The sequence below is a fragment of the Balaenoptera acutorostrata genome, chromosome 15, assembly GCF_949987535.1.
Source record: "Balaenoptera acutorostrata chromosome 15, mBalAcu1.1, whole genome shotgun sequence".
NCBI lineage: Eukaryota > Metazoa > Chordata > Mammalia > Artiodactyla > Balaenopteridae > Balaenoptera > Balaenoptera acutorostrata.
The window spans coordinates 26,846,976-26,873,733 of NC_080078.1; the positions used below are offsets into that span (position 1 = coordinate 26,846,976).

At 41.6% G+C, this 26,758-nt stretch overlaps 1 protein-coding gene across 2 annotated transcripts in view; it reads left to right on the forward strand.

The window, feature by feature from the left end:
- The window catches only part of PARN (poly(A)-specific ribonuclease), a 170,610-nt gene that overhangs the window by 112,770 nt on the left and 31,082 nt on the right, over positions 1 to 26,758 (forward strand). For both annotated transcript variants that reach the window (XM_007188367.2, XM_007188366.2), the window contains one exon: positions 11,710 to 11,899. In XM_007188367.2, coding sequence (XP_007188429.1) covers positions 11,710 to 11,899 — 190 coding nt within the window. The remainder of the gene's footprint in view (positions 1 to 11,709; positions 11,900 to 26,758) is intronic.

Sequence of the window (26,758 nt, forward strand, 5' to 3'; positions counted from 1 at the left end):
CTTTAAATTATTCCTGTGTAGTTGAGACATCAATCTTAATTTTTTCCCATGAAGTGTGAAGAATGTTGCAAATTGCCTTAGGTCTTTCAGCTGTCTGTCAAGTTCGTCAAGACCGTTAAGTATGGAATTGCTTCCCAGCTCCCTATTTTGAGTTGTGTGTTTTCGTCTTTATTTAAAAAACAAAAAAAGGTATTCTCTGTCTTTTTTTTTAAGTGACTCTCAATTCTAAACTTTTTGGAACTCCATCTGCTCCTGTTTGACTCCATCATAAAGTCATTCTTACCTCCTGCACATCACGACCCCATCTTTTAAGGAGCTATGTCAGCATTTGTGAAAACCTCTTTTTGTCTGGCTTGGGTTTCGAGCAGCTGCTGTGTTGCCAGCTTTGAGGGGCAGGTGAAAAGCGTCGTGGGAAGCCTGGCGTCACAGTCAGGGAGGTGAGGATCCAAATCCAGCTCTGCCAGTTCATTATCTTGGCCCTCTGCAGGTTACTCAACCTCTCTCAGCCTCTGTTTCCGTGTCTGTAAAAACAGAGTTCCTGCCCACCTTGTGGGGTTGCTTTGAGGAGAAAAAGAGCACGGGTGGATTGGTGACTTTGCCTAGAAGGCCGCTGTCTCCAGCTGGGTCCTCGTAAGTCACAGCTCCGCAGCCTTTTCTGCCCTTCCTGTCCTCCCGGCCTCAGCTCTGGGGCTCTCAGGAAGACCCACCCCCTTCACCCAGGAAACAGCCGGCTTCCGGGTGGGGCTTCCTACCCCAGATTCATCAAGCTCTGCACCTGGTCCTCCCTTCTCTCGGAAGTGGGGCCCCACACGTGTGCTCTGGGCCCCGTTTCCTCTCCAGGCCTTTCGCTGTCCCTTATCCCCAGGCCCACCTGCTGCTTCTTTCCAACAGTGAGAAAACCTGCCGAAGCTACTCCATCTTTTCAAAAGGACTCCTAGATCCCAGTTCCCTTTGCTCCCCATGATTTCTTTCCTTTTACAGATTCCAGTGGTCTGGATTCATCACCCTAGCCATCGTGCCCTCTCATTTAGCTGAGGTCCCCGGTGACCTCCGTGCCATAAAGCTCCTGAGCCCTTGCCTCCTCTTGCCTGGTTGCTCAGTACGTTGACCCATCCTTCCTTCCTGGGCTCCGCAGCCCCAGACTTTCTAAGTTAGTCACCTCCTCTTCGGCCCACAGCGTCCCAGGCTCCCCTGCCTGCTCCCCCCGCCCCATCTATAAGGTGATGAAATGTTTGCTGTTCCTCAGAGTTCCACTAGGACTTCTTTTCTTACTCCATGCCTTCTCCATTCCCATTCCTGTTTTCCCCTTCAATCGCAGTGGTCTTGTAGAACACACATCAGATCACACTCGCACCCTCCTGGTGACTAAAACCCCATGGTGGCTCCCTTTGCACTTAGCCGGAGCCCTCGGGGGCGTGTCCATCATTCCGGCTTCACCGCAGGTCCTCCCCGCTCCGTCCTTAGTCTCCACTGTTAAGGTCGTGTTTCAGTTCCTCAGTCAAGACTGTGTCTCCTCACTCAGATAGGTCACTCCGTGTTCCTTCTGCCTGGAACACGCGTCCCTACCCCCAGTGTCTTTGACACTGTCTGCTCTCCCAGCCTTCAGTCTCAGGAAAGGCTGAATGTCTTTTCCTTAGGGAAACAGTCTCTGTGTCCTGGGCTTGACCAGCTAGCTCCCGCTGGAAACTCCAGAGCGCTTTTCTAACCCTCAGCCCACGTGTGGGGCTCTGTGCCCTGTCCTTCCCTCCCGGCGAATACAAGGACCAGGTCTCTGATTCAGCCCCAGTTGCCCATGCATAGAAGATGGTATGTTTGTTCATGAATGAATGGAGAGATGAATAAATGAACAAGTGGGAATTTCATACATTAGTGTCTGTGTTCACAAACAGGTGGAAGGGTGAATAAATGAACAAGCGAGAACTAAATACATTTGTTTGTAAAGCAGTCAGCACAGCTCTTATATATAGTAAGTACTCAATAAATGGTAGCTTTATTTCTTCTTAATTGACTTTTCAGCTGGGAACCATGAAAAGAAAAAAGAAAAAAAAAAAAAAAACCACCCAGGCTGGTTAATGCGAGCAGTGCTCCTTGGTGACACCCTTCAGTAAAAGCGGAGGCCGGTGGCAGAGGCCGTGGGAGCGAGAGCTTAAGCAGCAGCTTCTTCCCACAGTCAACCTCTTGCTCCTCCTCGTGCTGAAATCATCCTTTCTCACCTCGATTCCTGCCTCCCTGCTGTTCCTTTCCTCCTCCTCTAGATTGTAAGCTTCTTCTGGGCAGGGACCGTCTCTTCCCTTCCTCCATGCGCCGGTGCCCAGCACAGTACCTGGAGCCAGTGTTTGTGGAATGAATGAATGAGATGCACGTTTCAGAAGCGGACTGTGGTGTTGCCAGGAGGGTTGGTGAAAATTAATTGACTAATTTTGGTCTCAGTTCAATTTTTAAAAATTACAGTTCAGACTTTTTGATTTTATACTTGTCCAGTATGGTTGACGTATCGGTTCCTGTATTTTCCACTTTATTTCCACGTTTTTGCGTGGGAAAGACCCCAATTCTAAATGATAGCAGCATCGTGTGAGCTTTGCAGACTCAGGTCTGTGAGGCCCCCCTCACTTCTCACCCCCCAGTGTGTGATGAGCTCTACAGCTCGCTGAATCTGTCTCGCTGTAGAATATCTTATGTGGCTTAGACACCGTTCTTTTAGTCTGAACTGTATGTTTTGTGATCTAACAGCCACAGCCTCGTTGCTTAGGCACCTACCGTGTGCCAAGCCCTGTACTGAGAGCTCTGCGTACGTACTCTCTGCCCTTCCTAATAGCTTTCTGAGGTAGGTAGATATGCCCGTTTTATGGATAAAGAAAGGGAAGCCCAGGGAGGCAGGTGACTTGCCTCAGGCAAGTTAAGATCGGGGCAGGATTTGAACGTAGGCCACTGTGGCCTCGGAACCTGTGGTTTTCCCACTTGACTTTGTTGCCTCCCTTTGGGTAGATTTTAAGTAAATGTCACCATGTCTACATGTCAGCCTTTGTCCAGTTTGTGGAGAGTGTTTTCATCTCCACTTCTTTGGCTTTTTTTTTTTTCTGCTACACTGCATGGCTTGTGGGATTTTAGTTCCCCAACCAGGGATCAAACCTGGGCCCTCGGAAGTGAGTGCGTGGAGCCCTAACCACTGGACTGCCAGGGAATTCCCATCCACTTCCTTGGCCTTAATTAGAGACCGTGAGGTGAAATGAGGTGTGGGAGCCGTGAGCAGACTGAGGGGGTGACGTGGAGGGGGCACGGAGTCGTAGGCGTGACTTGTATGTGGCAGAACCAGGACGGGACCCACTTCCTCTCTGGGCGCCTGTTGAGTTTGCTCTGGTCCTTTTCCGTCACAGGGCTCACAGCAGCTGCCCGCACGGTGCCAAGCACCCAGTGCCGGGGGGTACGGGCCCGGTTCTGTGAACGCTCAGCCGTTCTTGCTCTCATACTCTGTCCTTCACATCTTTTTAAGCATCGTGGCCTGAGCTTGCTCCCTTGGCCTTAGTGCATTTGCTTTCCTGAGTGTCTCCTACATGTCAGGTGCTATGATAGAGGCTTGGGGAAAGCAGAAGTGAATGAACCCAGCTCCCTTCTGCCTCTTACTCCATTATTTCCGCTGTGCTCTTGACAGTGCTTGGATCTCTTTCATGTGCCTGAGTTTTCACTCTTTAGCCTTAGTACTTTATTTTTTTATTTCTATTTATTTTTTTGGCTGCGGTGCAAGGCTTGTGGGATCTTAGTTCCCCGACCAGGGATCAAACCCAGGCCCTCGGCAGTGATATTGCGGAGTCCTAACCACTGGACCGCCAGGGAATTCCCTAGCCTTAGTACTGTACAAACAAACAAACAAGCAACCCTTTTTTTTTTTAACAATGGTTTCATGAGCAGTGATGGGGGGCCTCTGTGTTTTGTTTTTTGTTTTTTTAATTAATTTATTTTTATTTATTTATGGCTGTGTTGGGTATTCGTTTCTGTGCGAGGGCTTTCTCTAGTTGTGGCAAGCGGGGGCCACTCTTCATCGCAGTGCGTGGGCCTCTCACTATCGCGGACTCTCTTGTTGCGGAGTACAGCCTCCAGACGCGCAGGCTCAGTAATTGTGGCTCACGGGCCCAGTTGCTCCGCGGCATGTGGGATCTTCCCAGACCAGGGCTCGAACCCGTGTCCCCTGCATTAGCAGGCAGACTCTCAACCACTGCGCCACCAGGGAAGCCCACAAGCAACCCTTTATTGGGTAAGTATGCAATGTATGAAGAACAAGGGACAAGGAATCACAAGCCCTGGGTCCTGACCATGTGCCCGGGGCAGGTGCATTGGCCTCGCCGAGTCTGCTGTCAAGGGCCGTTGCCATTTCTTTCCCAGCATTGCTGTGAGCCTCAGGTGTGGCAGTGTGCACGGACTGCTCCTGCCCAAGGGGGCCTGCCCTTCAGAGTCAGAGCCAGCTTCTCTTGTTTCCAGCCCAGGGCTCTCCATCTGCTGAGCCACCCTTCCTCATGGAATTTTTCACTGAAGATGTTGTGAATATGTATCCTGGTTCTGGCTTTCTTCTCTTGAGTAGAAACAAGCTGACAGCAGGTACAAAAGCTGTGTTTCTTCCCTCCTTCCACAATGTCAGATGAAATTCCTGCCAAAGTACCATGGTAGAGCCCAGGCACTACACAGATGAATAAGCCAAGGTCCCTTCCCTCCAGGAGCGCCTGGGTAAACGTGGGGAAAGAGTCAGCGTTGAAGTGAGGGCCGGACCAAGCTAAAGGCCCTGACGTCCTCTAGCAGGTTTGCACTTTATCTTGAAGACTCTGCAGGGTTTTATAGAAGAGGATGGACTGGCAAGGGTAAAATAGAGCTGTCATCTCCTGGGCGGGCTCACGCACTCTCACCTCTTGGACACCCTGGAAATAGCTGTACTGTGCGTGCTTCTGACAGACCGCCGATTCCTGTGTGCACCTTAGTATCCGCCTAGTTCCTTGGGTGGGTCGAGGGGAGGTACACCCAAGATCAGTTTTTTTGAACACAGGCAAATGTTCCTAGTGACCATTATTAGGGTTGAGTGTTTTTGTAAAGTTAGTTCTCCCGTAGAATCCGAGATAAAACCCTCCATTCTCTCTCTGGTAAAAGTCAAAAAATGGTCATGCTGTTGAAAACCCAAAGTTGATCAAATTATATGGAATATGAGAAAGCTTCTGAATCTGGTATGTTCACATGTAAATAAACAAGCAAACACAAAGCGATGTTTGGTGCCCTCCTGGTGTGGGATGAAAACCCAGAATGAGGGCACAGTGGTGCAGGGCCCCAGGCCGGCGGCTGAGGGAGGGGTCAGGAGAGGCCATGAAGGGTGTCAGAAGTGGGCACTATAGAGCATTAAAGCACACGTTGGTGGGTAGGGTGTAGGGTTTGGGTCTGCAAAGCTGGCAGAGGCCACTGTCAGCACATGTCACTTCGGGTGGGCGCTTAACATACCAGGTTATCATGGAGAGATTCCTTCTGCTTTTTACATAACTGTTGTATGGAGAGGTGGACAGACTCTGAGTCTCTTGCAGACAGAGGCGTTTGCCTGTGTTAACTCTAAATGACACGGTCTGGGACCCTTCCAGTGCACATGGTGTCATGAAAAGAATGTAGCTTTGGTTTGGATCCCAACACTTGTCATCTCTGAGACCTTGAACTAGTCACTTCTTCTGAGCTTCAGTGTCCTTATCTATAGAGTCAGGATAATCCTTACAGGATTTTTCCATACCTGGCAGAATAAGTAACCAATAAATATTTCTCTGTCTTGTAACCATTGGATTGATAAGCATTATAGGTAATTCCCTTAGAAACTGACTGAGAACCTGATGTTGGCTGAGGGTAGCCACTGCAGAAAATGCAGGACTAACGGTGTGTGACTGCTTCTGAAGTTTCCTGATGCTCCCCCCACCCCACCCCCTCCAGCAGTTGCTGCAGTAAAGTGATTGCAGCCGCTTAATAACCGGGCTGCACAAATGTCCTCAGCCTCCCTTGGAAGGGCTGAGAAGCCTGGCGTTTCAGCAGCTGTGATTGTTTGCAGCACACGAACCATTCAGGGACACCTCCTTATCACTGAAGACACTGAAACTGGAGTAACTCTTACCTCGTCTTACAGAGCCCTTCTAACTTAGTCTCAGAAATGGCCCTTAGGAGTTGGACAGTGTAAAACAACAGCAAAACCAAACAATTTGTTTAAAATGTCATGAACATCTGTGAAACCACCACTCAACCAAAGAGCTAAAATATTGTTAATAAATTACATTTACCTGTTGTTCCTCCCCATCCCATCCCCCCTATCCCCTGTGGGTGGCAGTCACTCTTCTGAAAGTCATGCTCATCATTTTCTTGCTTTTTTGGTTCTCTCTCTCTCTCCCTCTCTCTCTCCCCCGCTCTCTCCTTCCCCTCACCTTCCCCCCATCCCCCTTCCCCCTCCCTCTCCCTCTCCCTTTCCCTCTACAGATCTACAAAATGATATCTTATTGTGCTCCTAATTTGCCTTTGCCTGAGGTTGAGCAACTCTTTATATAATTATTGGCGTTATATGCTCCCTTTTCTGTGAAACGATATGAATGCTTTTCGTGTCTTTTGCCCATTTTTCTGTTAGGTGTTCTCTTACTGATTTGTAGGCATTTTTATGTATTCTGGTGCTAATCCTCCATCAGTTGTATGTGTCACAAATATCTTCTCCCAGTGTGTAGATTGTCTTCTCTCTCTTTAAAGCGTCTTCGGGTGGACAGAAGTTTTCGTATTAATGTAGCCAAACTTATTGATCTTTTTTTTAATGCTTAACATTTTTTGTATCTTCATAAATTCTTTCCTACTTCAAGCTCCGGAAGATATTCACTTCTATTTTCTTTTCAAGTTTTCAAAGTTTGCTTTTGACATTTAAGTGCTTCATCCATCTGGAGTTGATTTTTTGGCCTGGTGTGAGTAAGAATCCAATTTCTTTTTTTCTTCCTGTGGATAAACAATTTTTCCAACTTTTCCTTTTGCACAGTGTCATGCTGCCTCTGTCAAAAATCAAAGTTTCACAGATGCATAGGTCTGTTTCTAGGTTCTTCTGTACCACTGGTCAGTTTGTTTATCTCTGTCCCATTACTACACTGTCTTAAGTACTACAGGTTTACAATAAGCTTTTTTAGCTATCAAGGCAAGTCCCCCTTCCTTATTCTTCTTCAGAAATGTTTGGGCTATCATTGGCCATTTGTCTTCCCTTTAAAATTTGGAATCAACCTTTCAAATTCCACAGAATAATTGAGGTGTAATTTATATACAGTGAAATATACACTGTTCTGTTGCCCAGGTCTTCATCTTAACAAATGCACATCATCATGTAACCTCCACCACAATCAAGATACAGGACAGGAATAAAGACACAGCCCTACTAGAGAATGGACTTGAGGATATGGGGAGGGGGTGGGGTGAGATGTGACAGGGTAAGAGAGTGTCATGGACATATATACACTACCAAATATAAAATAGATAACTAGTGGGAAGCAGCCGCATAGCACAGGGAGATCAGCTCGGTGCTTTGTGACCACCTAGAGGGGTGGGATGGGGAGGGTGGGAGGGAGGGAGATGCAAGAGGGAAGAGAAATGGGAACATATTGTATATGTATAACTGATTCACTTTGTTATAAAGCAGAAGCTAACACACCATTGTAAGGCAATTATACTTCAATAAAGATGTTTAAAAAAAAAAAGAATATGCTGTATAAAAAATTTTAAAAAAAGAACCTTCAAAAAAAAATTTAAAAATAAAATAAATAATTACTTCCCCTGGAAAAAAAAAAAAAAAGAAGATACAGGACAGTTCCATCACTCCCAGAATTCCCTCATCCCTTTGGCGGTTGACCTCCTCCCCCAGTCCCTGGCTACCACTGCTCTGTGTTCTGTTGAGATTTTTTTTTTTTAATCTCATTTAAAATTTTTTCATAGTTTTATTAAAACGTTGGAATTTTTTAAACTGAAACTGCATTAAATCTAGAGGTAAATTTAGGAAGGACTCTATGTCTTATGTTAAGTGTTCTTGTCCATGAACATTATGTATCTCTCAACTTAGTTGGAGAGATTTTTTTGCTTGACAGTAATGGAAGGGTCTACATTTTTAGAAAAAAAACTCAACATTTTAAGTAGTTCTTTAAAACTCCTCTAAAGGAAGCATTTTATAAGATAATCGTCCATCTAAATGGACACATAAATATACACAAATATGTATCAGACTTGTGGCAGTGTTATGTTTTAGAAAAAAGTCACGTCTTGGTTCCAGACCAGCCTTGATGCTCACCCTATGAGACCATAAGCAAGCTGCTCGGCTCCCCTGATGCCCAGTCTCTTCATCTGTGTGATGACTAGAACATCTCTTCCTCATGGGGTGGTTGTGAAGATTAAATGCACAAAGTGTCGAGACAGCGGACCCGGCACAGTGAAGCCATGGGTGGGTGAGACTGTGGGAGAGGAACTGCTCTCACTCACCCACAAGGAACCAGGAAGGGCCTTCACCGTGTTTGGTTTTGCAGCGGCTTTCACAGAGTGGCATGGCCGAAAGATGGCCTTGAATCATTTTCCTGACAAATTTGGAAAAGGTTAGTGTTACCAAGCTGCCTGCGCCACGCTGCTTCTGACAGGCGAGCTGGAATCACTGGAGGACACAGCTGACAGCCAATTCATTTTGCTGATTCATCCATTAGAAGGGTGGCTCTGGGCCAGAGCTTGGCTTCCAGATTAAAGGCCGAGAGCTGCAAAGCTGCTGGGACTTGAAGGAATGCTGGTAAATTATTGCCATGTGAAGGCCAGCCGTGGAAAGTGGATTGTTATTTGTTTCCCCCTTTAACTGATCCTAATTCCAAATGTGCTCAGATAAATTCCCCACCATGGTTAGGGAATTTTTGAAACATTTGTCCATGGGGCTGAGAGCTAAATTACTGGAAACAATCAAATGCTGTTAAGTAGATCATCTTGGCTCCTTTATGACCCTATCATCACCTCTGCTTTCAGGAGGAATGTTGACTCAAGCCTACTCCTTTACTTGGTAATCCAAATTAAACTCGAGAGAGACATTATTGCACATGTCATCCCTGTGGGGCACACTTCAGAATCAACCTGCCTGAGTAAGGAATGGAACTTAAAGAGGAAAATCCAGGAGATGCTCATTTGCCAACGATCGGGACAGAATAATCATGTAGAATCTGTGGGTTCTCATGTATCGCATTGATAGATGAACCTGTTTTAGTAGGTAGTCTCAAGCTTACAGGAAACTGCATAAAGCTTGCATGTGACAGGGTGAGCTCAAGAGGGTGGAAATTGTGTCTTGTTTTACCAAATATCTAGCATCGTCCCTGGGACAGACACCCAGTGAGCAGCTGCTAGACAGAGGCACGGATGGTTGATGTTTGTTGGGTATACAGATTGTGGGGCGGTTAGATAAATGAGCCAAGAAAGTCAGAAGTGTAGTCCGTTGAAAGCAAGAAGAGTAACTGTCCTGAGGAATAAGATTTTAAAGAAAGTATCCTGTTTCTGTGATTCTCTGATCTGAGTGACTTTGGTCGATAGTGTATCTGCAGAGCTGGGTACTTTCTGTTTCCCTCCTTGTAGTGAGTCAGAGCATATGCTGTTTTGAGCTCACATTTCACTAACTCAATCTACTTCCTTGGGATAATGTGAAAGTTCTTTAATACCCTTAGGGTTGTTTTCTTTTCTTTTCCTTTTTTCCTGTTAAACTCTAGAGTGAATATTTGAAAAGTACAGCAAACTTCTTAGTAAAAAAAATTTTTTTTGAATTTTATTTTATTTATTTTTTTATACAGCAGGTTCTTATTAGTTATCTGTTTTATACATATTAGTGTATATATGTCAATCCCAATGTCCCAGTTCATCCCACCCCCCCCCACCCCCCCGCCACTTTCCCCCCTTGGTGTCCATACGTTTGTCCTCTACATCTGTGTCTCTATTTCTGCCCTGCACACCGGTTCATCTGTACCATTTTTCTAGGTTCCACATATATGCGTTAATATACGATATTTGTTTTTCTCTTTCTGACTTACTTCACTCTGTATGACAGTCTCTAGGTCCATCCACGTCTCTACAAAGGACCCAGTTTTGTTCCTTTTTATGGCTGAGTAATATTCCATTGTATATATGTGCCACATCTTCTTTATCCATTCGTCTGTCGATGGGCGTTTAGGTTGCTTCCATGACCTGGCTATTGTAAATAGTGCTGCAATGAACATTGGGGTGCATGATAAGAGTGGGTGTCTTTTCTTATTTTTCTTTTTGTTGTTTTATTTTGCTTTGCTCTTTAGATGGCTAAACATTTAGGGCATGACATTCTATAAACTCCTATTGTGCTGAGAAGTTTTAGGCAGATCTGGTCCACTTGGAGTGAAGATGAAAGTGTCAGGGGCTGGGTATGTGGGGAGTATCTGCCTCTCATCTAGTTGTCTTTCCCTGTGGTTTAAGGTCTCTGAAGTACTGGAGTCCCTTGTCCAGTTCTGGTGTGTCCGTCACCTCTTGCTGCATTCTACCATGCTTCATTTACATAATATTTACTGGGAACTACTCTGATCCAAGAATTTTGCTAGAAGTGGGTATACTCTATTTCAGACGTCACGGTGCTTTTGCAGCTGCCCAGGTCCCAAGTCTGGCAGCCCCTGCCAGCATGGCCCAGCCCTTACGGTCTTGCTGCTAGTGTGGGTAATAACCAGTGGCAGTGATAGTGGGCCGGGGAGTGTGTGCTCACACTGCAGAAGCTGGAGCCAGCACATGGGGGCCCAGCCTCCCGGTTTCCGTGGGTCCTCACTCCCGGGCCACTTGCACGTTCCATCCCCCACCCTCCGAGAAGGAGACAGCAAGACGGACCCGGCCTTAGTCAGGCATTAACACCAAAGAGGGAACAAGCTCTAGTTTTCAAGGACTCCTGCCAGAGGCACATTACAGAGAATTAGCAGGCTTTCAAAGCAGAAGGAGAAGAGGCAGGTCTCAAGTACTGTGGGAATATCTTGAATCTGCAGAGTCCAAAGTGAAGTGCGGAAGTGTGACCTTAGGGTCGAAGCAGCCTGGTTTTGCCGCCCAGCACTGCTGCTGGCCCACGGTGCGGCCTGCAGTAATCTCCCCGACCTCTGTGCACCTGCTTTCTCATATTCAATAAAGCCAATTCTCCCTTGCAAACGCATTGTGAAGATAAGACATGATGTACGCAAAGCACCGGACACAGACGTATGGTAGACCTTCGGTGTTTGACACGGTGATCAGCACTGCCATCAGTATTGCTTTTCTTGTCATCTTTATTTTTAACAGAATAAGTGAGGGTTTGCAGTTTTCCCTTAGTGGTTTTGTTTTGTTTTTCATTTTCTTACTCTGAAAAGGAGTAATTTTCAGACCGTAATGTTACCTGCAAATATTCCGAAAATTAACGTTTTGCTTACATCATTCTGGTTATTTAATAGTTCACAGAGCATTTTCACACTGTGAGGGAGATTGAGGAGCAGTGACCGTCTTTTCTCCAGGTGAGAAAACTCAGATGTGGAGAGCCTATGGGACACTTCCAAGGCCACCTGGCTTCTAAACGTCGAGCGGGGTTGGGAGTGCAGACCTCACCCCAGGGCTCCTTTGACTCCCTCAGGCCATCTTTCCGAAGTGACATCCTGGGGCTAGGCCAGACTCTTTGATAAGGATTTTTTCTTTTCCTTGTAGCTGTCAATACCAGCAAATATGCAGAGAGCTATCGGATCCAGACCTATGCTGAATATGTGGGGACAAAGCATGAGGAGAAGCAGATCAAGAGAAAGTGGACAGAAGATAGTTGGAAGGAGGTTGAGAGAAAGCGGTTAAACACGCAGTGCATCTCCTATGCTTTGCAGAATCACTGTTACCAAGCCAATAGGTAAGAGTTCTTGGCTGTCGATTTGAAAGGGCAGCGTCGTTCTAGCAAAGCTGTTCTCGCTGCTTCTTATAGGACTGTAAGTAGTAAATCTGACTTGTGAGAGAGACTTTTTTCTAACTTTTCACATAATATCAGAAGTTACTACTCCGTTAATTCCTTCTGTGCTATATAGACCATTTCAGTTAACATTCACAAAACCCTGATGAGACAGAAAAGGGGATACATCTTACTCCCATTTTAGGGGCAAAGAAACAGGGGCTCTATGACTTGCCCACCATTCAGTAAGAAAGCCAGGGTCAGAGGTGAACTCTTCCGTCTGATCTCTTCCTCTTCCCAGGCTGCCACGTTGCTTCTGGCTGAGCTTCTGAACCCCTTTCATATCCCATGTAGACACTGCACCACATGCCTGCTGTAGAAAGAGAACTTGATACACACTTCCTTTACTTACCTGTATTCCTACTTTCAGAAGATAAATGCTGGTGATGTTTTAGAATCTTTGTGAAACTCTAAAACATAGGTATAGAAAACGGGTTGGGGGGGGGGAGTTCCTTATAGAAAATTGTAAAGCAGAGAAAAGTGTGAATTAACAAAGAAAAAATTAGCCATAATCCCACCACCCAGAAGCAACCACTGTTAATATTTTGGATTGCCCTCCCTACTTTTTAAATGGTTTTTTAGAGATTTTAAAAATTGAGTTATAATTAACATACCTCATATTATAACATATAATAAAATGTACAGATCTAAAATGTTTAGTTCAAAGAGTTTTAACAGTTACATATACACAGGTGACCACCACTGAAAGCAAAATGTAGGACATTTCTATCTCCCGCCTCAAAATTTTGTTGTGCCCCTTTTCAAGCAACTCCAAGCCCCCACTGTCCTAAGCAACTATTTCAAATTTCTATCACTGTGGATTAATTTTGATTATTCTTGGAATTTATAAAAAATGGAATCACTTGGTATTATGTTTGGCTTCTTTCACTTAACCTGTTTTTGAAATTAATCCTTAATGTTGTGTGTATCAGGAGTACGTTAATTTTTTTTTTTAATAAGTTTATTCATTTATTTATTTTTGGCTGCGTTGGGTCTTCCTTGCTGTGCGCGGGCTTTCTCTAGTTGCGGTGAGCGGGGGCTACTCTTCGTTGCGGTGTGCGGGCTTCTCATTGTGGTGGCTTCTCTTGTTGTGGAGCATGGGCTCTAGGCACGTGGGCTTCGGTAGTTGCGGCGCTAGGGCTCTAGAGTGTAGGCTCAGTAGTTGCTCCGTGGCATATGGGATCTTCCTGGACCAGGGCTTGAACCCGTGTCCCCTGCATTGGCAGGTGGATTCTTAACCACTGCACCACCAGGGAAGCCCAAGTACGTTAATTTTTATTATTCAGTATTACTTCATTGTATGAATATACAGCCTTAACCTGTTCTCCTGTTGGTGAACATTTGGATTGTTTCCAGGTGGGACTATTATAAATCAGGCTGCTATGAACATTTCTATAAAAAATTTTTTGTGGGCATATGTTTTCATTTCTGTTGAGTAAATATCTAAGATTAGAATTGTTGGTTCTTAGGATAGATGTATGTTAAACTTTATAAGAACAACCGAACAGTTCTCCAAAGTGGATGTACCATTTTATACTCCCCCAGTATTATATGAAAGTTCCAGTTGCTCCACATCCTTGACAACACTTAGTGCTGTCAGTCTTTTTTAGCCATTCTAGAAGATATAAGATGATATTGCATTGTGATTTTAATTTGCATTTCTCTTGTTGACCACCTTTTTGTGTGCTTCTTGACCATTCAAATATCTTCTGCTTGAGGTGGATATTTAAGTCGCTTGCCCATTTTCTAATTAGGTTGTTTGTCTTTTTACTGTAGGTCTGTAGGTGTTCTTTTATATATTCTGGATACACATCCTTTGTGCTGCAGATACATTTTTTGAGTCTGGGGTAGTATATTCATTTTATTAGTGATGTATTTTGATGAGCAGATATTTTTAATGTTGATGAAGTCCTGTTAATTTTTTTGTGTTAATGGTTAGTGGGTTTTTTCCCCATTCCAAAACTTTGCCTACCTAAGGTTACAATGATTTTCTAGAAACCTTTCTTCTAGAAGGTTTATAGTTTTAGCTTTTACATTTAAGTCTGACCCATTTCAAATTAATTTTGTATGAGATAGGAGTCAGGGTTTACTTTTTTCCATATGGATATCTAGTTGTTCTGGCAACATTTGTTAAAAAGACTTTTCTTCCCTTGTTAAATTAACTTGGCACTTTTGTCAAAAATAAATTGACCATGTATGTTTAGATCTATTTCTGGACCCTTCTGTTCCACTCATTTTTATACTATTCTTATGCCAATACCACACTTTCTTTTTTCTGACTTTATAGTAAGTCTTAAAATCAGGTAGCATAAACCCTCCAACATTGTTCTTTTTCATATTGTTTTGACTATTCTAGATCCTTTGTAATCCACATAAATTTTAGAACGATCTTGTCTTTCTTCACTAGACCTGTTTTATAGTTTTTACTGTAGAAGTCTTATATGTCTTATGTTAATTTTTCCCTAAATATTTATCTTATTTATGCTATCAGAAATGGAATTGTTTCTTAAGTTTCATTTTCAAATTGTTTGCTGCTTCTCTATAGACATATAATTAATTGTTGTATATTGACCTTGTATCCTGCAATGTTTTAAAATTCACTTATTCTGATAGGTTGGGGTTTTTCTTAATATTCTGCAGAGTTTTTAATTTACACAGTTTTATTTCTTTTCCAATCTTTATGTCTTTTATTTCTTTTTCTTGCTTTATTGTACCAGCTAGCACCTTTGGTATATTGTTAAAGTGGGAAGAGTAGATATCCTTGCCTTGCTTCCAGTATTAGAGAGGGGAAGTTAGTTCAGTGTTTCCCCTTGAACTATAATTCTTAGGTTGTCCATACAAGTCTTTTTTCAGGATGAGAAAGTTCCCCTCCATTTCCAGTTTGCTAAGACTTTGTATCATGAATAGATGTTGGATATTTTCAGATGCTTTTTCTGTATCTTTTAAAATTGTCATATGGTTTTTGCACTTTGTGAGTATTTTGCATGACATTGATTGGTTTTTGAATGCTTAATTGGATTTGCATTCCTGGGAGAAATTCCACTGGGTCATGATGTATTATCCTTTTTACATGTTGGATTTGAATATATTGTTAAATATTTTTTTATCTTTGTTCATGAGGATGAGGAATATTAGATTGTAATTTTCTCTTTTTTTACATCTTTGTCAAGTTTTGGTTCAGGATTATGCTGACCTCATAAAACTAGTATAGTTAAGAAGTTCCTCTTCTATTATTTTGTGACAGTGTGTATAGGACTTTTTTTTTTTCCTAAATTAGTGGTTGGGTTTACTAGTGAAGACATCTGGGCATAAGAGTTTTTTATGGAAAGGTTTTTGATTATGAACTCAATTTCTTTAATAGATATGGGACTATTTAGCTTTTCTATTTCTTCTTGTATCACTTTTAGTAATTTGGTTTTCCAAGGAATATTCCATTTTATTTAAGTTGTCAAATTTGTTAGCATATAATTATTAGCTCAAAACACTCCCTTATAATTTCAGTATCTGTAGGATCTATAGTTATGTCCCTTTAAAAATTCCTAATACTAGTAATTTGTGTTTTCTCTCTTTTCCTTGCTAGGTGTTTATCAATTAATTCTTTCTAAGAACAACTTTTAACTTTATTGGTTTTTCTCTATTATATTTGTGTCTTGCTTTTTCATTTATTTATACTCTTCTTATTATTTCTTCTGCTTATTTGAATTTAACAGTTTTGGATTTAATATGTTATTCTCCCATTGTAAGGTGGGAACTTAACTCCTCGATTTTATGTTTCTTCTTTTCTAGTGAATTTTCCTTTAGTTTTTGCTTAACTGCATTCTACATATTTTGATGTGTTGTCTTTTCACTGTCCTCTGTTACAAAATATTTTCTAATTTCTCTTGTGCTTTCTTCTGTAACACATGAGTTACTTAGAACTTCTTTGATAATTATTGAGACTTATTTTATGGACTGACATGTGGTCTGTCTTGGTGCATGTTGTTCTGTGTGGACTTGAGTGAGTGTGATATTCCATTAATATCATTTTAAGTTATGTTGGTTCATGGTTTTGCTCAGCTCTTCTATATCTTTACTGATTGTGGGTTAGGGGTTTTTTGTTGTTGTTGTTGGGTTTTTTGGGGGGGTTTCTACTTTTTCTTTCGGCTACTGAGAGTGGTATTGAAATCTCCAACTATGGTTGTGGATTTAATTCTCCATTAATTATATCAATTTTTGCTTCATGAAACTGTTTTGATAGGTATATGCCCATTTTGGATTGTTATGTCTTCTTAATGAATTGCCCCTTTTATCATTGTGGAATATTTCTCTTCTCTTCAGTTCTAGAAATAACCTTTTTTTGATGTTTATTGTGTCCTATATTAACATAGCCACTCTTGTTTCTTGTTGGTGTTTGCCTTTTACTGGCAACTTATTTGTCTTTATAATTAAAGTAGGTTTCTTATAAACAGCTTATGGTTGAGTATTGCTTTTTTATCCACTCTGACAATCCCCGCCTTTTATACTTAATCTAATTAATGATACAGGTGAGCCTGTCTTCCATCTTGGTATTTGTTTCCTACTTGTCATGCTTGTTCTGTGTCCTTCTGTTTTCTCTCGCTTTTTGGATGAATTGTGTGTTATTTAGTACTTACTGATATTATAGCCTCCCATATTATCTTCCCTGTCAACTTTTTGCTTATACGTTTTTGTGTTATTTTTTGTCATTGCTCCAGAGTAATGGTTGGCAAACTGTAGTCCATAGGCCAAATCAGGCCCACATGTTTTTATAAAGTTTTATTGGAACACAGCAGTGCCTATTAATTTACATACTGCCTCTGACTGCTTTGCATTACGATGGCAGATTTGGGTAGTTGTGACAGAGACTGTGTGGCCCACAAAACTCAAAATGTTCACTATCTGTTCCTTTACAGAAAAGTTTGCTGATCCCTGCTCTAGAGCTACTCTGCCCAGTGGTAGCCACTGACCACATGTGCCTAACAAGTACTTCAGATGTGGCTAATCCAAACTGAGATGTGTTGTAAATTTAAAACACACACCTGATTTTGAAGAATTGATTACATGTAGAAATGATAATATTTTTGATATATTGGGTAAAATAAACATATTATTAAAATTAATTTCATTTGTTTCTTTTTATTTATTTTTTAATGGTGGCTCCTAGAAAATTTAAAATTGTGTATCTGGCTCACAAAGTATTTCTGTTGGCCAAGCACTGCTCTAGAAATTATAATATGCCTCTTTAATGTATCACAGTTTATCTTCAAGTGAAAATTACATTGCCTCATGAACAATGTAAGATTCTTACAAGAGTATATTTCCATCAACCCCCTCCCATCCTTTGTGATCTTCTGTTTCATATTTTGCTTCTACATTTTGTAAGCTTGATATGTTGTTGCTTTTGTTCCTTTTCTCTCTCTCTCTTTCTTTAAAAGTTAATACTCTTAAGAAAATAAGGGACTAAAGTATGGGGGAGATGACATAAGTGTAAACATAAAAATTCAGGCATAATTAGAAGGATCCAGTTAAGATTGTGCAGGGCCCTTGTGGTTGGCTCTTTGACTCACTTCTTTGGCTCTAGAGAATTGATCTGAGACCTTGGAAGACACGTCACAACAGCCGAGCTTCTGGGGTTGGCTGTTAGTGTTGCCCATAGAGGTGGATGTCCATTTCTTCTGCTGTTTGCATTGGTACTGTGGCAGCAGGCTTCTTTTCTTTTCTATGATAGATTCAGAATATTCAAGTAGTTTATAGTTGATTACTGGACAAAAGATAGGGCTTCGGGAAACTGGACTGGACATAAATTTGCTTGAGAAGGGAAAAAGGAGATTTGGTTTGGTGGCAAGAGCTCTGAATAAGTAGTACAGGTTGGCACGGCGTTTGAAGAATCCTCCTTTACAGTGGAAGCTAAAACATTTAAGATCTCACTAATAGATATTTAGTCCCCATAAATAAACACTGATGTTTGAAACAGTCCTGAAAAACAGATGCTATTACCATTCTCATTTTATTAACGATGTTCCATAATTAAAGAAAATGGTTTTCCAAAGCCACTTTGCCCTTACAGAGATTTGTTCAATCATGTCTAAGGGTTATGTGCCCTTTGGCTTATTTCAGCTGTTGGAGAAAACCCTTTGGTTAGTCTCTTCCTTCTAGCCTTTCCTTTCTGTGAAACTAAATTTCAGCCTTCCTTGAAAATGTAGTAGCTCCTGGGAATTCCTGCTTATATAGGAAATGCTAAAGCATATATCAAACCTATGGTTTTCAGATTTCATATAATTTTCATCTAAAGTTAGCAGTTAGTAATTGAATGTGCATAGTACATTAGGAAATAGGGGCGCGGGGGGGAGCCCTTTAGAGACAAAGGAGAATTCTGATGAAGCAGACTGTGTTCTGGGACCCACTGCTTTGTCAGACTGCTTACACGTTTATTCATAAATGGGCCTGTGAAGCAAGTGTTTTCTCTCCTCCGACTGAAAAATGCCTTAGAGACAACCAAGGCCACAGAGTGGAAAGGGAGCTGACTTCTAGGCAGCTGGACAACAAGGGTTCTAGCTTGGGTTCTTTCCCAAGGGTACCTGGGGAAAGACCTCATTCACTCTTCCCTTCAGTGAATACCAGCAAGAGCCCAGGATTTGTCTCTGTTTTCTCATCTTAAGTGAGGCATTTTGTCAGAAAGAATGTTAAAGTTCCTTCTAGCTCTTAAATTCCAAGTGTTTTTACACTGTACACAGCGTAGGGCATGAGGAGGAAACTGATACAAACTCTTGAGGCCCTTTGAGTTAGGTTTTTGAAAATCCCTGTAGCAGGAGAACTTTTGCTTAAGAGGTATATAATAAAAATTAGATTGGGTGAACCTATGAAAGCCCTTTACTACACTGAAATAATGACAACACACCAAATAGAGAAACGATCATTGACCCTTTCACTGGGTACTGTCTTTCAAATTCCCATCTACCATCTGTATACTAGAATTTCTTTGAAGCTCCTTCTCCCCATGATTTCTAGATGGTTAGATACCACTCAGTCTGTAGCAGAAGAAACTTGTACTCAGCCCTTTTTGTCCTCTATGTCTTGGTCCTCTGCACATTCATTGCTTTCGTGTTTCTGTGACTCTGAGTGGTGGCCTCTCACCTTCTGACCCCACCCCTGCCACCCCACCCCCCATCTCAGAATGTTTCCCTACAGCCTGAGCCCCTCCCCTCTTACCATGGGGGCCCCTCACTCCCTCTCAGTGTTGACATTCCCTTGTTTCTTTTTTCTTGCCCCTGGTTCTACTGCAGGAATCTTCATTTAGTTTTGACTGCTGCTCTGTTCCTGGTTCTCAGCTGCCTTTTCCTGGGGAAATTTCCTTTTTTTTAGTTCTTGCTCTCTTCTTGGTTCTATAGCTTAGGAACTGACTTTACATCTGTGTCTTTTTTTTTTTTTTTTAAAGTTATACAATTTTTATTTATTTATTTATTTATTTATTTATGGCTGTGTTGGGTCCTCGTTTCTGCGCGAGGGCCCTCTCTAGCTGCGGCAAGTGGGGGCCACTCTTCATCGCGGTGCGCGGGCCTTTCATTATTGCGGCCTCTCTTGTTGCGGAGCACAGGCTCCAGACGCGCAGGCTCAGCAATTGTGGCTCACGGGCCCAGCTGCTCCGCGGCATGCGGGATCCTCCCAGACCAGGGCCCGAACCCGTGTCCCCCGCACCGGCAGGCAGACCCCCAACCACTGCGCCACCAGGGAAGCCCCTACATCTGTGTCTTTATATTAACCAAATGACATCTCCACAATTTGCATATCCCTTAGCTTCTGGAAAGGACTATAAAAATTATCTAGTCTAGCTACCTTAATATCTTTCTTGTATTTGGGCAGAGTAAATGTTGGCAGATTCACTGTAGATCTTGTGAGTTACATATATTTTAGCAGAAAAAGTGTTTTCCCGTGACACTTTTTAAACCATTGGAGTGATAAATGCACATAATTTTAAAAAATTCACATAGTACAGGAGAATATGAAATGAAGGGGGGAAAATCCTGGCTCCACACTCCCAGTTCTTTTTCCCAGTGGCAGCTACTGTTATCATTTTCTTCATTATGTATTATCACTATATTTTAAATTATACCTCTATTTCTCATCTTCTTTGACTAATATATCTTGTTCACTTCTAAAAAAGATTAAAAATTTAACACATATATATTCTGTCTCTCTCTGTCTCCCTTCTCTCTTTGGTTAGTGCTGTTAATTTATTTATTTTTACTACTTTTTTGTATCTGTACATTTTTGCTTTCTTGAGAACCTGATTCCAAGAGATGGTAACAGGTATACAGCATCTATAATATGACTGTGTAAATGCAGTATTCTGAAGAGAAAAAGTTGCATAATGGGGCCCACAGAGAAGAAAATGTATTCCTATGCCATTAAAGCTTTGCTACCCAAAGGAGAATCTTCCAAATATCCCAGCCTTTTGTGTGTAGATTTTTTTTGAGGGAAGTAATCTTTTCCTTGAGTGATTTTTTTTTCTTTTTTGCATATATAGTGTATGGTTAATAAACTATAAACTCTGTAACAGTGTCTCTGTTTTACCTTCATAATTGATAATGTTGCTTGAATATAGAATTCTAGATCCAAAATTTTATCCTTTCAGAACTTAAAATATGTTGCTTTCACCACTATAATCATTGATTTACTTTCCTGTTTTCCTTCAAGGCAGGTGCAATGTTTTCTCTGTCTTTATATCTCTAGCACATAACCTAGAGTCTGACCCAGAGGCTGTACTCAGATATTTGGTGACTAAATGAATGAATAAATTCCTGAATGCCGGTCTCTGAGCTAGGTCTTTCATGTTTTATCTCATGTGATGCTCATAGCAGCACTGTGAGGGAGGTGAGGTTATCCCCATTTCACAGAGGCTCAGGGAGATTAAACAATTCTCGACAAAGAACTGGGGCTTGAAACCAGGGTATCTGCAGAGCCCTGTTCTTTCCACTATCCATCATGCCCCCTATACATTTTCCCAGGTCTGGTATGCAGCTTTATCCTCAAGGGAAGAAAGTACTCAAACAGATTGCATCTAGGTACACGCCAAATAGGGGACTATTGTCTTAACTGTAATCACCACACATCTAAGAAAACATCTAAGAGCTTGTGTCTTTTCATTTAAAAGTGATATCCTAGGAAGCAGAAGAGAGCCCCTTTTGAATTTCTGCTTTAAAGAATACCAAAACTTTTCATTACAGAAAAATTTCAAATATATACAGAAGTAGAGAAAACAACACAACGAAGGCCTGTCTAGCTATCACAAAGTGTCAACAGTCAGTGTGTGACCAGTCCTACTTAATCAGTACTCCTTCTCTCCCTCTCCCCTTCAGATAATTTTGAAATAAATCATAGACAGCAAATCATTTCAGTCATGAATCTGAAGATCATGATAAAAAAGATAAGCAATCATTTTTAAACAAAACTACAGTACTACTACCACATACAAAAATTAATAACAACTCTTTAATATCAGATATCCGGTGTTCAGATTTTCTGTTCACAAACTTTTTAAAATAAGTGTTTTGTTTGACCTCTAGTTTCTAAACAAATTCACGTATTACATTTGGTTGATGTGTCTCATTTCTGTCTTAATCTCTGAATTCCTTCTCTCCCTGAATTCTCCCCTACCCCTGACTCCTTGCAGTAGATTTAAGAAACCAAGTTGTTTGCTCTGTAGAAGTTTCCATATTCTGGAACATTCTTGTAAGGTTGTATACCATGTTACCTTACTACTGTGTAATTAACTGGTAGTTAGATCTGTACACTTGATCAGCTTCAGGGCTGAACTGAATGGCAAGACTGTTTCCTAGATGATGTTGTATATTTCCTGTTGCATCACATTGGGTGACACAAAAAGTCTTCTTTTCTCTATTTTTGTGATAAGATTGATCAAGTGGGTTCAGATGTTGCTGGCCTGGTTCATCTAATATGAAGTTCCCCTAGCAGTTTTTCACCTGATGGTTTTAGTAGCCATTAATGATCAATGGCTAGATTCATTATTTCATGAAGGGTTGCAAAACGCTAATATTATAGTTTGTTACTCCTTTATTTATTATCCCAGATGCTCTTATTTAAAATAAAACATTTCTTCTCATCATCTATTTGGTTACCTGCAGATATAGTTCATATAGAAAAAGCAGAACTAACTCTTTATTCTCACCCCCCAAAACACCTTTTTAAAACCAGTTTTCAAAAAAATTTGCTGGTTTCCTAGCACCTTCCAAAGGTGAGCAATGACGTTTGTTTTGTTTGTTTGAATCATGGGTTTCTAAAAAATATATATTTTAGTACATTACAGTTGCCATTCTTTTTGATGCTCTAATTATCTTGTTTCTGACTGGTGAGAACCATTTCCAGTTGTCTCTTGAGTCTTCTAATAGCCCAATAATCTTTAATAGCTTCTTTGACTTCTGATATTCTTTTTTTTTTAATATTTACTTACTTACTTACTTACTTATTTATTTATGGCTTGTCGGGTCTTCGTTGTGAGGGATTTTGTTGCGGCATGCGGGATCTTCATTGCGGCACGTGGGCTTCTCTCTAGTTGTGGTGTGTGGGCTCCAGAGCGTGTGGGCTCTGTAGTTGCGGCACGCAGGCTCTCTAGTTGTGGCTTGTGTGCTCAGTAGTTGCGGCGCGTGGGCTTAATTGCCCCACGTCATGTGGGATCTTAGTTCCCTGACCAGGGATCGAACCCGCATCCCCTGCATTGGAAAGCAGATTGTTAACCACTGGACCACCACTGGACCACCATGACTTTTGATATTCTTGAGAAGATATTCCAGGCTCTTTCTGTACATTTCCTACCTTTTATTTGGAATCAGCCATTTCTCCAAGGGCCCTGTTCCCTTTGATGGGAAACTGTATTTAGAAACCATAATCTGGGTTCAAAGGGTGTTTATTGATATTGGATTTGTCATTGTTTACAGCCTTTTTGAATGAAAAGAGCTAGCGTGAAAGTCTTCCCTCCATCCCTCCCTTCTTCCCTCCCTTCCTTTTTTGTTTTTCAGGTAAATTTATACTGATATTTCCAATTCCAGTAGACCCCAGGACTTATTTAACTTCTTTTAATTTTGTTTCTCTTTTTTCTTAGGCTGAAAATTTTGGTTCCTAATGATAGTAAATTAATTATTTATTTGTAACTTTACTACCATGTATAATAGTTTTATCCTACCATATATAATAGTTTCAAAATAACTCTCAGTATTATTACTAATAATATAATTATTGAAAAGAATTTTATTTTTTTGCTGTCATTTTTATCCTTAGAGCATAGAGATGAACAGTCAAATTACCTTATTTTAAAGTCACTTGAAATAATTCCTTTTTGTGTGGTTAAGCTGCCAACTCAGTAAACACTTAGGTTTGTTTTATTTTTACTTCTAATGATTCCCTTTTTAAAAATTTAACTTTGCCTTATAATTATGTAAAACATTTATGTGGTTCCAGAGTCAAATCTACCAAGCCTCTCTCCCTGCCTCCTCCAACTTGTACCCGCCACCCTTGCCCCCGCCTTGTGGTGACCAGTTTTGTTGTCAGTATATCGTTCCATTTTTACAAATATATAAACAACTGTGTATCTATCTATCTATCTATCTATCTATCTATCTATCTATCTATACCCCCACCTTTTGTTAGATGGTAATGGACCGCACATACTTTTCCCCACCTTCCTTTTCTCATTTAGCTGTGTATCTTGGAAGTTACTCTTAGCCTCCTTCTCTTAAAATGTGATTCCTTACACTGCAAATGGTTTTACTGTTCTTCAATCTCCTTAATAAAACATACTAACCAGCTAAACCTGGGTGTTCAATCCTCGTTTAAATAATCAACCTTGTAGCAAAAATTCATGAATGTGGGCTTCCCTGGTGGCGCAGTGGTTGAGAATCTGCCTGCTAATGCAGGGGACACGGGTTCGAGCCCTGGCCTGGGAAGATCCCACATGCCGCAGAGCGGCTGGGCCCGTGAGCCACAACTGCTGAGCCTGCGCGTCTGGAGCCTGTGCTCCGCAACGAGAGAGGCCCGCGCATCGCGATGAAGAGTGGCCCCCGCTTGCCACAACTGGAGAAAGCCCTCGCACAGAAACGAAGACCCAACACAGCCAAAATCAATCAATCAATCAATCAATCAAACATACGCATCTGATTCAAGATCCTCATTTAAAAAAAAAAAAAAAAAAAAAAGAAGTGAGACCTTGTGAAACCACTCTAAAAAAAAAAAAAAAAAAAAAATTCATGAATGTTGTAGTAAGTTGCTTTGTGAAAAATTAATGCATGACCAGTGCTCTAGTTCAGATGAATCATTCTTCCTTTAACCTCTCTCATCTTCTTATCTCTTTCTTCTCCGTCTCCATCAGTATAAAGATGTAAAGCTCACTGACACACAGCATGCTTTTTGGAATATCTGCAGAACAATGAAAAACAAGAGAGAAAACTCATTTATGAAGCAGATTCTTCATTCCAGGCGCTGTGCTAGATGCCTAACATCATTTTAAAAAATCCTCTAACAACTCAGTGAAACCCTTGGTTTATTCCTAATTTATCTATGAGAAAGGAGAGTCTCAGAGAAGCTAAACAATTTCGCTGAAGTTACGCAGGATCCTAACTTCCACGCCTTTTGGGTCCATAGCCCAGTGCATTAAGTTGCCTCTGAGAAACGTGGCACATCATCTACGCCTAAGAGTGTGCGTGTTCGAAAAAGATGCCGTCTCATTTTAATAGATCAGGTTTTCTTTAAAAAACCAAAACCAAAACCAAAAAAATCCTAGGTGGAAGAAACCCTAAGGTTAAAACATCCGAATTTCAAACTTATTTCTTCGGGGAGAGGCTTAGCTATCTAGTCCCATAGATCATCAGTGTAAGACTGTCGGTTTTTTAATTTTTTTTTTTTTTTATAATTTTATTTATTTTTGGCTGCGTTGGGTCTTCATTGCTGCGCGCAGGCTTTTTCTAGTTGTGGCGAGTTGGGGCTACTCTTTGTTGCGGTGCACGGGCTTCTCATTGCAGTGGCTTATCTTGTTGTGGAGCACGGGCTCTAGGCGCGCAGGCTTAACTAGTTGCAGCACGCGGGCTCAGTAGTTGCAGCGCATGGGCTCAGTAGTTGTGGCGTGCGGGCTCAGTAGGTGTGGCGTGTGGCTCAGTAGTTGTGGCTTGCGGGCTCTAGAGCACAGGCTCAGTAGTTGTGGCACACAGGCTTAGTTGCTCCTCGGCATGTGGGATCTTCCAGGACCAGGGATTGAACCCAGGTCCCCTGCATTGGCAGGCGGATTCTTAACCACTGCACCACCAGGGAAGTCCCTAAATTTTTTTTAAAGAAACGGAAATGACCCTGGGATGTACAAGCCAATATCAGAAGTACTGAGGTGTCATCCTTCTAGGATGCTCAGCTCTGGTCATCCCCTTAGTAGTGGCCTTTGGTGGATTGTTTGGTTGATTTTAAGTAGAGGGACTGCAGCACATCCAGAGGAAAGTGACTTAGTGATGAAAGGAAGGGGAGGTGTTGAGTCTGCTCAGCCTGGAATAGTAGCTGGAGGGAAAGGGCAGTAGGAACCACCATCAGGATTATGAAATGCCGTAATCAGAAGAGCAGTGGTCCTTTATCCTCGCAGAGGACTGAGGAAGAACCCTGAAAGGGATTAAGTAGCATTATTAGTCTTGTTTCTCTGGTAAGAAAACTCAGAAGTGTCTTGCTCCAGATCACAGAGCTGGTGCTGTCGTAGATGCTTTCGTGTTTTATAATAGCAGTAATATTTGAAAATTAATGTTTTCTTTCCATAGCTTCATGCTATTTATTTAATTAACCATAATTAAAAGTAATTATCTGTGTTTCTAATAATGTGTTATATTATTCGTTCTTTCTTCATATAAGAGTATAATTTTTTTTAATGATGCTAACAATTGAAATTGCCCTCAACACACTTACATGATAGGGAAGTGAAATGCTATTTTTCACATGTTTAAATACAAAACAGATTTCCTATTTGAGGTACTCAGGTCATGTGCAGTTAGGATTATTCCTATTTTTGGTATAGTTTCAGCTAAAATAAAGTATGAAATATGTAAATCCTGTATTTAATTTCCAGGTGTAGAAATCTGGCAGTTCATTTTTCTGGCAGTTCTTTTTTGACACTTATGCTTTTAAAAAATTCTGCTAGTACACTGTAAGCCAGCAGAAGCCAAAGTGTGCTTGTGTTTTGGGGGCTGGTGTGAGGATGCAGAATGGCTGCTGTGACCCAACACCAAGTGTGTCATTGTACTGATAGGAGTTCCATGTTTAAATACTGTCTACAGGTTTGACGTTCATCCTTTTGTCCGTTCAGGGATCACTGAAGAAAAGATTTCATTTCATTCCGCTGCATCACTGGTAGTTCAGAAGTCAGATGCTTGCCAGATAGAAGCCTTCAGATCCTGCCTTTTGTGCCCCTTTTTCCCAAATGCAAAAGAACTAAAATCTGCAGTATATTTTTAAATCTCCACTGCCAATGTAGAACTAATTATAGAATATAAGTAATGGCTAAATGGATGTTTGCTATACAATTCTTCAAACTTTTCTATGTATTTAACGTTTTCCTAATGTTGGGGGAAAATGGAACTGTGCCTTCTAGAAACCTTGTATGTTTCCAACAGAGCAGGGCAGTTTGGGTGGTTCTTGATGATCTGCAGGTTCCAGGCACCTGTGAGCTAACAAATGGATGTCTAGGTGATGGCTTACCGGCCCCTGCTCCCACCCACCGGGGGGCTGCGG